Source organism: Lithobates pipiens, unplaced genomic scaffold, assembly GCF_037356315.1.
Source record: "Lithobates pipiens isolate NorthernLeopardFrog02 unplaced genomic scaffold, aLitPip1_a1.2 Scaffold_27, whole genome shotgun sequence".
Lineage (NCBI taxonomy): Eukaryota > Metazoa > Chordata > Amphibia > Anura > Ranidae > Lithobates > Lithobates pipiens.
Window position 1 is genome coordinate 46314638 of NW_027507788.1, and position 13589 is coordinate 46328226.

The 13589-nt window shown below is 49.5% G+C and overlaps 1 protein-coding gene across 1 annotated transcript in view; it reads right to left on the reverse strand.

Moving 5' to 3' along the window:
* Nucleotides 1-13589, reverse strand: part of LOC143932952 (uncharacterized) — a 156608-nt gene that overhangs the window by 77746 nt on the left and 65273 nt on the right. Inside the window, exon 11 of the mRNA XM_077455884.1 lies at nt 95-283. Within this exon, the coding sequence (XP_077312010.1) occupies nt 95-283 (189 nt within the window). The remainder of the gene's footprint in view (nt 1-94; nt 284-13589) is intronic.

The following is a 13589-nucleotide window of genomic DNA, read 5'->3' on the forward strand; positions in this document are numbered from 1 at the left end:
ACTCATGAATAAGCCAATAACATACCATAATAAAATCCTCATTGTTTGATCATAATTAAAGAGCAGAAAACAGGAGAATATTCAATCTACTTACGAGTAATACAATACAGGTTATCAGAATCAGCATTAGGCCAGTTATGATGCCAGCTATAGCAGGCCAGTCAGGCTTTAAAATAAGTGGAGGTGCCTGTGCAATCCCATTGCGGATGACATGCCTGGGGGCTGTGGGGAAAAACGGTCCTTCTTCGTAGCACTGGCCTCCAGCAATCATGACTCTAATGTACTAGAAAATAAATGCCAACATATTAGCAGAAGTGTATAGTAGAGTTCTTTAGAATGGAAGTCTAATCTTGTAAAAAATCAAATAAAATACCCCCACCCTCAACATATGAAGAATGTAATGCTTGTTGCCAGCACTGTAGAGCTGGAACGTGGGGGGACCCTCTATGTCATTATTTACAATGCATGGCAAGCAGTGGCCATAGGTTCTGCATTGTAAATGCCTTTGGTGTCAAGAGGGGATGAAACGTGACTGGCCAGAGACTGTCAAAAAGGGAGGTTTTTGGGGAACAGTGTCACAAGCTGGAGTCTGTTCTGGCTAGGGGTAGACTGGCCACCACAAATAGTTATAGCAACTGGGGCTTGGCAGTGGCATTAGCCACATAGATAACATATAGAACTGTGAGGAATGTTAGGAAAAATAGGAAGGTAAAAGAGGGCAAATCCTCATGCTTGCCCATCCAGTGATGATGAGAGTCATTAGAATGGGTGAGGCCATAATCTAAGAAACCACCTTGTCTTCATCGGAGATCCTGAAGGAGGAGATGGGTTTTGCTGCAGGCTCTTCCCAAGTTGTGGGCCCCTGGCTCACTTGAGCAGTAGTTAATAAAAACTGAGAGCAGGTATGAAGATGCTGAGATGCTGAGATCACAAGTCTGAAGGTAACACAGTCCAAATCTAAGTAGTGCATGGTACAGATACACAGAGAAGGAAAACAGACTAGTAGTGCACAGCTGCTGGTAACAAGATGTTGGCTGGAACCCAAAGAAAATCACACTAGTGCAGAAGAGAAGGTAGTTGATAGAAAGAAGTCCTGGTGGCAAAGGAAGACTTGATGTTGACAAGAGTGCACAAATTCACTGCAGCATGATGTAGACTGGAGAACATGAGGGTCACAGAAGCAGGGTCAGGGACACAGACACAAACTAAAAGTTAGAATACTCAAGAATCACAAGGTTGTGTGCAGGCTGGAATACACAAGGATCACAAGAAAGACAGAGGGCAGTGTGGAAAGCTAGGATCACAGAAGCAATGCGAGAAGTCACTGTGAATCACAGGAGAGATCACTAGAGAATGCAGGGGGTCCAGCTGCTAGTGTATGGATCTAGTGCTCAAACAGAAAGCAGGAAGCTACCCTCAACAGGAAGATACGGCTTTTCGAGAGTGGTGGGTGTAATAATCGATCTTCAAAACTGGAACCAGTGAGGAGGGAGACTGCAGGACCATGGATTAAGTGAAGCACTGTAATATTTTATAGATACACAGAGATATTTTGGGGAGATTTTTTGCATGGCCAAATATTGTAAACAAAGAACTTATATATAAAAATATATTTTATTGGTAAAATATAAAAATGTATTGGTACAAAAATAGACAATGAAAAAGTTGATAAACCGTAAATGAATATAAAGATCAAAAGCAACTTGTCTTAATGGTATGCCATCAAAGAGGAAGTTATCTTGTTACATAGGAGGTGACATGTCATGTAGTTATCCCGACATGTTTCGCCACCATGGGCTTCCTCAGGGGATATATTTATAGACCGAAAAGAAAACATAGTTTGATACACCACATTAACATATTAGAACAAGATATAAAACCAAAAGTGGCTCAAAAAAGAATTGTGGATATTGCTCACCATGTTAACCACTAGCCAACCAGATGCACACACACACAACCCCCCTTCCTCTTATTTACCCTTTTCCATTTATGCCTTGTAATCACTCAGTTGTTCAGTAGACAATAACGTAGTACTATTACATTATAGTTTGGTATATCTGGGCCCTTGATGGCCATCCTGTGCACCCCCTGGTGTCCATCACAGCATCCTTTGCTCTTGTTCGGAGGAAATGGGAAGTTGAGCCGGGTGAGTGGTGATATGATTTAACATGGCAAACACTATCTATAATTCTCTTTTATTTTTTGAACCACTTTTGGTTTTATATCTTGTTATAATATGTTAATGTGGTGTCTCAAACTAGATTTTATTTTCTATGTAGTGATATACATCGGTCTATAAATATATCCCCCGAGGAAGCCTGTGGTGGCGAAACATGTCAGGATAACTACATAACATGTCACCTCCTATGTAACAAGATAACTTCCTCTTTGATAGCATACCATTAAGTTGTTTTATAACCAACTTTTTGTTTTGTTTATTGTCCATTGTAATTGTCTATTTTTGTACCAATAAAATATATTTGTATATATAAGTTCTTTGTTGCCAATATCTTGGCACCCAAAAAATTCCCCCCAAAAATCTCTCTGTATCTATGAGTATTCAGGAATGTTGTTGCCTCTTTTGAATTTGTCACAAATCCATATCACCACCCTTTCCCTACTGTAATATTTTCTTTAAAATTGGCCGCTAGAAAAACAAGCATTACATTTTTAATTTGCTGGGGAAAGAAGCACATTTAGTTTTTTCCTAATATTAGCCCGGCATTAAACTTTAAAGGGAATCTGCAACAAGCTAAACACCTATCTGAAAAAGCTCTGATGGAATTAACCATTTTCTCATTCATGCCTTATGCTATTTCTAGAAAACATTCTGCTTTACTTCCAGTGAATTATTTGATCTGTTACCACCATTGTTACACTGGTAACCAGGTTTAAAGTGGTTGTAAACCCCTTACAACCACTTTAACCTACAGGTAAGCCTAAATTAAGGCTTACCTGTAGGTGCAAGAAATATCTCCCAAACCTAAAAGGTTTAGGAGATATTTGCAAGAATAGCGGCACTGATGTCTAAGTAGACATCGGGCACAAGCACACTGAATGTCCCGTTTCTAATGGCGATCATTCCGTTAGTGGTGGCACCAGTGCACATACGCGGGAGTGATGTCATCGTGGCTCCGGCCAGTCACAGCGCCGGAGCAGCGAAACCCGGATGTCACTCTGGGATCCATGGCAGCGGCGGACATGAAGACTGAGGACCTCCTCGGTGGCTTCGTTCTCAGGCATACTAGCTCATTATGCCTTTGCCTTGCAGGTTGCTTTTTTTTTCACCCATGGGTTTACAACCACTTTAAGATAATGCATTAAGACTGCATTAAGATAAAAAAAACCTTCTAACTTTACAATCCCTTTAACTTGCCTCCATGTCCAAACTTCTTCTTAGTTATTCTTGGTGCATGATGTCTAAAACATATTTAAGTTGCAGTGTTTAAAGTGATTTTTGCTAATCTTATACCTGTGTCACAGGTTTGTATCCCAGTTTATTCATGGCTTCCAAATGCTGCTCAACTTACTGTTACCTTGTAGCTCTAGGGTCATTGGTTCAAATCTCAACCACAACACCTTCCACGCTCCAAAGACATGCTGGTAGGATAATGGGCTCCTGTCTATGATAGACATTGTATGTGTATGAGTTAAGGACCCTAGAATGTAAGCACCTTGAGGTCAGGGACTGATGTGAATGTACAATTTATGCAAATTTTCAGCTCTGTATTAATACCTGTAATAAAAAATATACAGTGTTTCTACATCCATGCCCATCTATTTACCACGATTTAGAATGTGAACATACAAGTGAAGTTTACAGAGGCTGTTCCATACCTGCATGACATAATCTATATCTCTTTTGTAGATATTCATTTATTAGCAATTGCAACTTGAGAATAATGACTGCTCAACTTAGCAGTCTTTCTCCCGGACTGTATTTCCTTTAATACACAGAGCAATTTACTTTCTAGGAGTCATGACATAGGTGTTTTAAAAAATCTTGAATTTAAGTGGTTAAAACAATGGCAACAGCTACAGCCATGAGCTTAGTATCATTCTTTCCAGCTGGCAATTGTCTATTGAGTAAAAGTGATCTGAATGGCTCTACAGCTGCCGGATCTTTTTGATTTTTATGGTAGTAAGAAGGCCTGCCTCGCCGCAGCGGTCTAGCGCTTCTGCTTGTTTGGAAAGTCCGGGCGTGCAGTAAACGGTCCCAATTGTATGAACAGGAGGAGACTTAGGAGCATCCATTACCCAATCTCCTCTGCTGGTAATAAAGCCGAAAGCAATCAGCATTTCATCACTTCCAGTTTTAGTTCTTTTATTCTCCATATACTGTAGCTGGGGAAGTAGCTAATCCAGCACCCTATGTGCTAGATTAGCTTCAGTGGAGGGCAGGAAGACATTGGGGGTCTAACAGACTCCTAATGTCTAAATAAAGATAACCTGTCACCTGCCCATGATATCACATAGGGGCTTTTTAGCCCTTTTACAATAGCAATAAAATGAAATGAAATAAATAAAAAGGCGTTAACAAAAGTTTTACTAAAATAAAATAAGTAAAAATAATATAAAAAATATTAAAAGCACCCGTCACCCCACGCATATATGCAAATAAAAACGCAAGCACAGGCCATGCATGTATATGTAACAGCCATTGTGCAATACATCACCAGCGACTTCAGAGCGAGAGCAATAATTCTAATTTATGGTTAACTCTAAACTGATAACCTGTAAAAGCTTTTTATGAGCAGACATAGTTTTTAATATGCTATTAATGTATTTAAATGCAATCCCAGGATGAAGTTGTGATGACGAAATGCATCGGACTGTGGCTGTATGGCAACTGGAAGTAACGTGTTTGGAATACCAGAAGTGGCGTTCCGGCGAGGTCCACAGTACAGTGAGATGTTACCTGCTGATGCATGGCCCATCGCTGATCATTTGTTGGACATTTTTTCCATGCTTGTTTTCTATTGTCTTATGTAAGCAAAATGATTGAGGTTTATAATAAATTGTGTACGGCTTTTCGAGATATACTTCACTAGTGGAGCTTTCCTTCCTTCTCCCTATATATGAGCTCATTGCAGAGGCTGGGACCGCATTGTTGGATTTCATTACCCTGCTGGGCCATACTGCTTGTTTGCCAAACATGAGTGTGTGAGGCATATAGCTCTGGTGAGTTTAAATCTTATGGGTAAGGTATATGGAGCACTAATGGTGTGGTGTAAAGAGCTCTACTTCTATCTGTGTATCACATCACATTCATTAACTATTTTTGTATTTAGTCATTTTTTTCTTTTTTCACTTGGGTGATTTCAATGATTATCACTAGTGTTTTTGTTGTTATCACTGTGTATTTACATATGTCATGTATTACAGTTAATACTGTTAATTTATTTTCTCACATTATGTTAACAAATTTTTATTGAGCGCCGCTGCTTACCTACATTCAAATTGTGTATTTTAGGTTTAGGTGGTTTTCCCTTATATATTTGTAATTTAAAGTTTTTGTGGGATTCATACTCCTACATTATTTATTATTTTTCATTTTTGTATATACTTTTCACTTGATACATTTAATGTCTGTGGCGCAGAGGTAGATGAGGGTAGTGAACACTTTTTTTGATTACTCATTCATAATTTGTATAGTTTTTAATATATTTTAAAAAAAAAAGGGTATTATACTGCATTTGTGTGCATTAAAATACATTTTAGTGTATTTTTCCTAAAAATATGTGTTTGATAAACAACTGCGCAAATATTGGTCATCATAAAAAATTACAACTGCCACCATATTATTCTCCAGGGTGTCTGCTTTAAGAAAATATATACTTATTTACAAGTTCTAAGTAAATTTACAACAAAAAATGCTGATTTTAACATGTTCATGAAACAAAAAAAATAATTATCTGGGCACAAAGTTAACCTGCTGCTACAGATCTCTGTTGTTTCTCAGTAGTAGTGTTCTGCATCATTAGAATTCAATTTCCCACCACTATACGTAAAGCAACAGCCTGCTGTTTGTAGAGCTGTACAGCTATGCCATCTTGTGGTTATTTGAGATCATTAAAGAGTAAGTGAGAACCATACATTTGCTGCCAATATACTGTATATATTATTCTGTTTTCCATGCATGTTTATATCTTTTTATGGAAAGCTCTCCAGCTTACTTTGTAGCTGTTTACAGCATTCATGCTGTAGCAATATACAGATTGACATAACATTTTATGTGATAAGAAATACATTTTTTGTTTTTCTTGAATTCGTCATGTAAATGTCTTCTTATTTTCGAAAAAGCATCTAACATTATATCGAAAGAACGGCTATGTGGTTTAACAAGTCTGAAACATGTGTATGCACATTGGACCAAATGTGTTTGTAATTTACCATCAATTCTATCACGTTTGGCCCCTGACACATAACAAAATTGTTTCCAAGGCTCTGCCAGCTAAAAAAGAAATGAACCCTTGTTTTTTTCTGGTTTTGTGATTTAAATAATGCTATGTATATAACTTCTTATTAAAGCAAATGTTTATTTTCGATGCAAAACTTTATAGAGCTTTTATACTGTTAATGCTACCTTTATTTTTTATTTAGCCCACAGCCTTTTTTTTTTTAAACTGACCAATAATTCATACAGATAGCAATAAAAACTTTACAAACATTTTATCTATTCCCCACTCTATGTAAAAAAATAAAATAAATGCATTGTATTTGTCATTATTGAATTTAAAACCCAACTACAGTTTTTTTTTTTTTTTCAATTAAAATTGGCCCTAGAACAGGGTGCAAAATAAAAAAACAACCTAAGCTGAATTAATGACTTTCATTCAGGAGCTTCCATCTTCCTTCTGTACTTCTTTTTCGCCTCAAGTTGTCCCCTGCCTTCCAGGTTGAATGATATTTTATTTAACAACAAATAAAAGCTGGTCATACACTATACATTCTGATTGTATCATTTCTGTACAAACTATTTAAGCTTTAGTAACACTATACAGTATAATATATGGACAAGCCTGAAAGACCCCACGTACATCTTATCAGACAGGCCTTCATACAACATAGTTATTGGTAGATGTAAAGGAGATTGCAACATCAGATTGTATAGTGTATGGTCACTCTTAGCCCCTGTACACACGGTCGGACATTCCCACAACAAAATACGTTGGATTTTGTCCAACAGATTTTGTCCGAAACTTGTGTTGCATACACGCGGTCAGACAAAGTCGTCGGAAAATCCGATCATACGTAACCTGATGATGTTATTTCATTACGACAGGACTACGTTGAGGCTAGTAGCCAATAGCTTTGGTCTAGGAATTTGATCTGAGCATGCGTGGCACTTTGTCCAATTGGAATTGTCTACACACAATCGGACAAAGTCCGATCGGATCATGTTGTCATAAAGTTTTAAAGCCCAGCTCTAAAACTTTGTCCGTCAGATATTCCAATGGAAACAGTCCGATTGGAGCCCACACACCGTCGGATTATCCGACAACACGGTCTGATCGCACATTTTCCGTCGGAATGTCCGACCATGTGTACAAGGGCTAAGACATACTATGAATGCAGGGAATCATGATTCTGCTCTCTTAGGGGTTACCGTTACACTCTTTATTCATAGGGGGTTATTTACAAAAGGCAAATCCACTTTGCACTGCAAGTACACTTGAAAGTACAGTCGCTCTAAATCTAAGGGGTAGATCTGAAATGAGTGGAAGCTCTGCTGAATTTATCATACAATCGTGTGCAAGCTAAAATGCTGTTTTTTATTTTCCTTGCATGTCCCCCTTGGATCTACAGTGACTTTACTTCCAAGTGCACTTGCAGTGCAAAGTAGATTTTCCTTTAGTAAATAACTCCCATAGTGTATTGAAGAATATTCAAACAGTTCAAACAGAGAGCAGCACTGATGTCACCATATCAGTGCACCTTCCTGCATCATTTAGGATTCCCAAGGCCTAAGAGGAGGCAAAGAAAAAGAGGCCCCTAAAGCCCCTTTCACACTGACGGACAATTCAGGTCCGCCTGTCAGTTTTGACGGCGGACCTGAACGGCACTCCATGCTGGTCTATGGAGCGACGGATGTCAGCGGAGACATGTCCGCTGACATCCGACCTGGTCCGATTCACCAAAAGCAGATGGATGGCCCTATGTCCGGATCCGTCGCTGGCAGATCGGATCGGGTGAGATCTGATGAAAAACGGACAGCATGTCTGTTTTCATCTGATCTCTCCATAGAGACCAGCGCTGGACAAGCCCCTCCCTGCTCAGTGAGCAGAGAGGGACCTGTCATCCGCCGGCTCAGCGGAGATCAACGGAGTGATCTCCCACTGAGCCGGCATACAGAAAGGGGCCTTAGTCAGAGGCGTAACTAGAAACCTCAGGGCCCCGATGCAAGAAATCAGGAAGCCCCCCCCCCCCCCCCCCGAAAAGCATGATTTTGATACTATATTTTTTTCCACTGTAGAACAAAGTAAAACATTTCTGTGCAGCCTGTGTCCCGAGTGAAACCTGTGTCACCAGTGCAGTAGTGGTACTGGAGGGGGGTGGCAGTGGTACTGGAGGGGGATGGTGGTCCTGGAGGTGGGTGGCGGTGGTGGTCCTGGAGAGGGGTGGCAGTGGTACTGGAGGTGGTGGCAGTGGTACTGGAGGTGGGTGGTGGTGGTGGTACTGGAGGGGGGCTGATGGTGGTACTGGAGGTGGGTGGCGGTGGTGGTACTGAAGGTGGTAGCGGTCCTGGAGAGGGGTGGCGGTGGTACCGGAGGTGGGTGGCGGTGGTACTGGAGGCTGGGTGGTGGTACTGGAGGAGGGTGGTGATGGTACTGGAGAGGCATGATGGTCCTGGAGAGGGGTGGCGGTGGTACTGGAGGTGGGTGGCATGGTGGTGGTACTGGAGAGGGGGTGGCGGTGGTACTGGAGGTGGGTGGCGGTGGTGGTACTGAAGGGGGGTGGCGGTCCTGGAGAGGGGTGGCGGTGGTACCGGATGGTGGGTGGTGGTACTGGAGGAGGGTGGCGATGGTACTGGAGAGGCATGGTTGTCCTGGAGGTGGGTGGCGGTGGTACTGGAGGTGGGTGGCGGTGGTACTGGAGGTGGGTGGCATGGTGGTGGTACTGGAGAGGGGGTGGCGGTGGTACTGGAGTGGGTGGTGGTGGCACAGTCTGGAGGGGTGGTGGCAGTCTGGAGGGAGGGTGGTGGGCTGGTGGTACTGGAGGGGGGGTGGTGGCACTGGAGAGGGGATGGTGGCATTGGAGGGAGGGGTGGCACTGAAGGGCGGTGGTGGAACAGTCTGGAGGGGGGTGGTGGAACAGTCTGGGGGGGGGTGGTGGTGGTGGCACAGTCTGGAGGAGTGGTGGTGGTGGCACAGTCTGGAGGAGTGGTGGTGGTGGCACAGTCTGGAGGAGTGGTGGTGGTGGCACAGTCTGGAGGAGTGGTGGTGGTGGCACAGTCTGGAGGGGGGGATGGTGGCATTGGAGGGAGGGGTGGCGGCAGTCTGGAGGGGTGGTGGTGGTGGCACAGTCTGGAGGGATGGTGGTGGTGGCACAGTCTGGAAGGGTGGTGGTGGTGGCACAGTCTGGAAGGGTGGTGGCACAGTCTGGAGGGGTCTGGAGGGGTGGTGGTGGCACTAGAGGGGTGGTGGTGGCACTAGAGGGGGCTAGTGGCAGTCTGGAGGGGTGGTGGAGGCACTAGAGGGGGGGTGGTGGTGGCACAGTCTGGAGGGGTGGTGTTGGCAGTCTGGAGGGGGGGTGGTGGGCTGGTGGTACTGGAGGGGGGGTGGTGGCACTGGAGGGGGGATGGTGGCATTGGAGGGAGGGGTGGCACTGGAGGGCGGTGGTGGCAGTCTGGAGGGGGGGTGGTGGAACAGTCTGGAGGGGTGGTGGTGGTGTCACAGTCTGGAGGGGGGTGGTGGTGTCACAGTCTGGAGGGGGGTGGTGGTGTCACAGTCTGGAGGGGGGGTGGAGGGCTGGTGGCACTGGAGGGCGGGTGGTGGCACTGGAGGGGTGGTGGCACAGTCTGGAGGGGTGGTGGCACTGGAAGGGGGTGGTGGGCTAGTGGCACTCGAGGGGTGGTGGTGGCACAGTCTGGAGGGGGGGTGGTGGCACTGGAGGGAGGTGGGGGTAGCGGCACTGGAGGGGGGTGGTGGTGGCACTGGAGGGGGGTGGCACAGTCTGGAGGGGTGGTGGTGGCACAGGAGGGGGGGGGGGTGGTGGGCTGGTGGCACTATGGTAGCACTGGAGGGGTGGTGGTGGCATTGGAGGGAGGGGTGGCACAGTCTGGAGGGGTGGTGATGGCACTGGAGGGCGGGGGGCACAGTCTGGAGGGGTGGTGGTGGCACTGGAGGAGGTTGTGGGCTGTTGGCACTGGAGGGGGGTGGTGGCACTGGAGAGGGGGTGGTGGGCTGGTGGCACTGGAGGGGGGGTGGTGGTGGCACAGTCTGGAGGGGGGGTGGTGGTGGCACAGTCTGGAGGGGGGGTGGAGGGCTGGTGGCACTGGAGGGCGGGTGGTGGCACTGGAGGGCGGGTGGTGGCACTGGAGGGGTGGTGGCACAGTCTGGAGGGGTGGTGGCACTGGAAGGGGGTGGTGGTGGCACTGGAAGGGGGTGGTGGGCTAGTGGCACTCGAGGGGTGGTGGTGGCACAGTCTGGAGGGGGGGTGGTGGCACTGGAGGGAGGTGGGGGTAGCGGCACTGGAGGGGGGTGGTGGTGGCACAGGAGGGGGGTGGCACAGTCTGGAGGGGTGGTGGTGGCACAGGAGGGGGGGTGGTGGGCTGGTGGCACTATGGTGGCACTGGAGGGGTGGTGGTGGCATTGGAGGGAGGGGTGGCACTGCAGGGAGGTGGTGGCACAGTCTGGAGGGGCGGTGGTGGCAGTCTGGAGGGGGGGTGGTGGAACAGTCTGGAGGGGGGGTGGTGGTGGAACAGTCTGGAGGGGGGGTGGTGGTGGCACAGTCTGGAGGGGGGGTGGTGGTGGCACAGTCTGGAGGGGGGGTGGAGGGCTGGTGGCACTGGAGGGCGGGTGGTGGCACTGGAGGGGTGGTGGCACAGTCTGGAGGGGTGGTGGCACTGGAAGGGGGTGGTGGTGGCACTGGAAGGGGGTGGTGGGCTAGTGGCACTCGAGGGGTGGTGGTGGCACAGTCTGGAGGGGGGGTGGTGGCACTGGAGGGAGGTGGGGGTAGCGGCACTGGAGGGGGGTGGTGGTGGCACAGGAGGGGGGGTGGTGGGCTGGTGGCACTATGGTGGCACTGGAGGGGTGGTGGTGGCATTGGAGGGAGGGGTGGCACTGCAGGGAGGTGGTGGCACAGTCTGGAGGGGCGGTGGTGGCAGTCTGGAGGGGGGTGGTGAAACAGTCTGGAGGGGTGGTGGTGGCACCGAAGGAGGTTGTGGGCTGGTGGCACTGGAGGGGGGTGGTGGCACTGGAGAGGGGGTGGTGGGCTGGTGGCACTGGAGGGGGGGTGGTGGCACTGGAGGGAGGTGGTGGCACAGTCTGGAGGGGTGGTGGTGGCACTGGAGGGGGTTGTGGGCTGGTGGCACTGGAGGGGGGTGGTGGCACTGGAGAGGGGGTGGTGGGCTGGTGGCACTGGAGGGGGGGTGGTGGCACTGGAGGGAGGTGGTGGCACAGTCTGGAGGGGCGGTGGTGGCGAACAGTCTGGAGGGGGATGGGGTGGAACAGTCTGGAGGAGGGGATGGGGTGGAACAGTCTGGAGGAGGGGATGGGGTGGAACAGTCTGGAGGAGGGGATGGGGTGGGACAGTCGGGGGGGGGGGGGATGGGGTGGAACAGTCTGGAGGAGGGGATGGGGTGGAACAGTCTGGAGTTGGGGATGGGGTGGGACAGTCGGGGGGGGGGGGGGTGGGGTGGAACAGTCTGGGGGGTGTGGTAGAACAGTCTGGAGGGGGGGTGGTGGTGGCACAGTCTGGAGGGGGGGTGGAGGGCTGGTGGCACTGGAGGGCGGGTGGTGGCACTGGAGGGGTGGTGGCACAGTCTGGAGGGGTGGTGGCACTGGAAGGGGGTGGTGGTGGCACTGGAAGGGGGTGGTGGGCTAGTGGCACTCGAGGGGTGGTGGTGGCACAGTCTGGAGGGGGGGTGGTGGCACTGGAGGGAGGTGGGGGTAGCGGCACTGGAGGGGGGTGGTGGTGGCACTGGAGGGGGGTGGTGGCAGAGGAGGGGGGTGGTGGCAGAGGAGGGGGGGTGGTGGGCTGGTGGCACTATGGTGGCACTGCAGGGAGGTGGTGGCACAGTCTGGAGGGGCGGTGGTGGCAGTCTGGAGGGGGGTGGTGAAACAGTCTGGAGGGGTGGTGATGGCACTGGAGGGCGGGTGGCACAGTCTGGAGGGGTGGTGGTGGCACTGGAGAGGGGGTGGTGGGCTGGTGGCACTGGAGGGGGGGTGGTGGCACTGGAGGGAGGGGGTGGCACAGTCTGGAGGGGGGTGGTGGCGAACAGTCTGGAGGGGGATGGGGTGGAACAGTCTGGAGGAGGGGATGGGGTGGAACAGTCTGGAGGGGGGGATGGGGTGGGACAGTCGGGGGGGGGTGGAACAGTCTGGAGGAGGGGATGGGGTGGAACAGTCTGGAGGGGGGGATGGGGTGGAACAGTCTGGGGGGGGGATGGGGTGGAACAGTCTGGGGGGGGGGGGATGGGGTGGAACAGTCTGGGGGGTGTGGTAGAACAGTCTGGAGGGGGGGGCTGGTGACACTGGAGGGGGGGGTAGTGGGCTGGTGGCACTGGAGGGCAGGGGGTGGCACAGTCTGGAGGGGTGGTACTGGAGGGGCGATGGTGGGCTGGTGGCAATGGAGGGCAGGTGGTGGCACTGGAGGGGGGTGGCGGGCTGGCACAATCTGGAGGGGGGGTGGTGACTTACCGCCAATCAGTCGATGATGATGATCGATTCCCCCTCCTCAGAATCCTGCAGAGTGAATCCTGCAGAGTGACGTAAAGTTCCTCCACGAAGCGTGCCTCCGCTGCTCCTTGCTTCAGAGAGTGCCTTCACTGCATTGGCTGAAGGTTTTTTTGTGTCGCAGAGTCGCAAGTGCGACTGGGCCCTGTAATTTTCGCCCACTTCAGGGGGCCCACCGGCAGCCCGCCCGCCGCCCGAGGGGCCCACCTGACTGTCCGGCCGGGGGTGTGCGTGTGCGGTGTTATTAATGTCAGGTTCATGCCGTCCTTCACCAGCGTGAGAGAAGTGCTCGGTTGGCTCCGCCCCCGCCTATCCAGAGCGACTGTAAGGGAGGCGGGGGCGGAGCCAACCGAGCACTTCTCTCACGCTGGTGAAGGACGGCATGAACCTGACATTAATAACACCGCACACGCACAGCCCCGGCCGGACAGTCAGGTGGGCCCCTCGGGCGGCGGGCGGGCTGCCGGTGGGCCCCCTGAAGTGGCCGAGAATTCCAGGGCCCAGTCGCACTTGCGACTGTTGCGACCCTGATAATTCCGCCACTGGCCTTAGTGTTATTGTCTTACTGGCCTAGGGACATCTAAAACATGGAAATGCAAACCATACAGCATGGGGGGGGGGGGGGGGGTCTTGGGAAAAATCTATGTACATTAGGTACCTTTCAAATGCCTTCAATGTTTAATCCAGAGG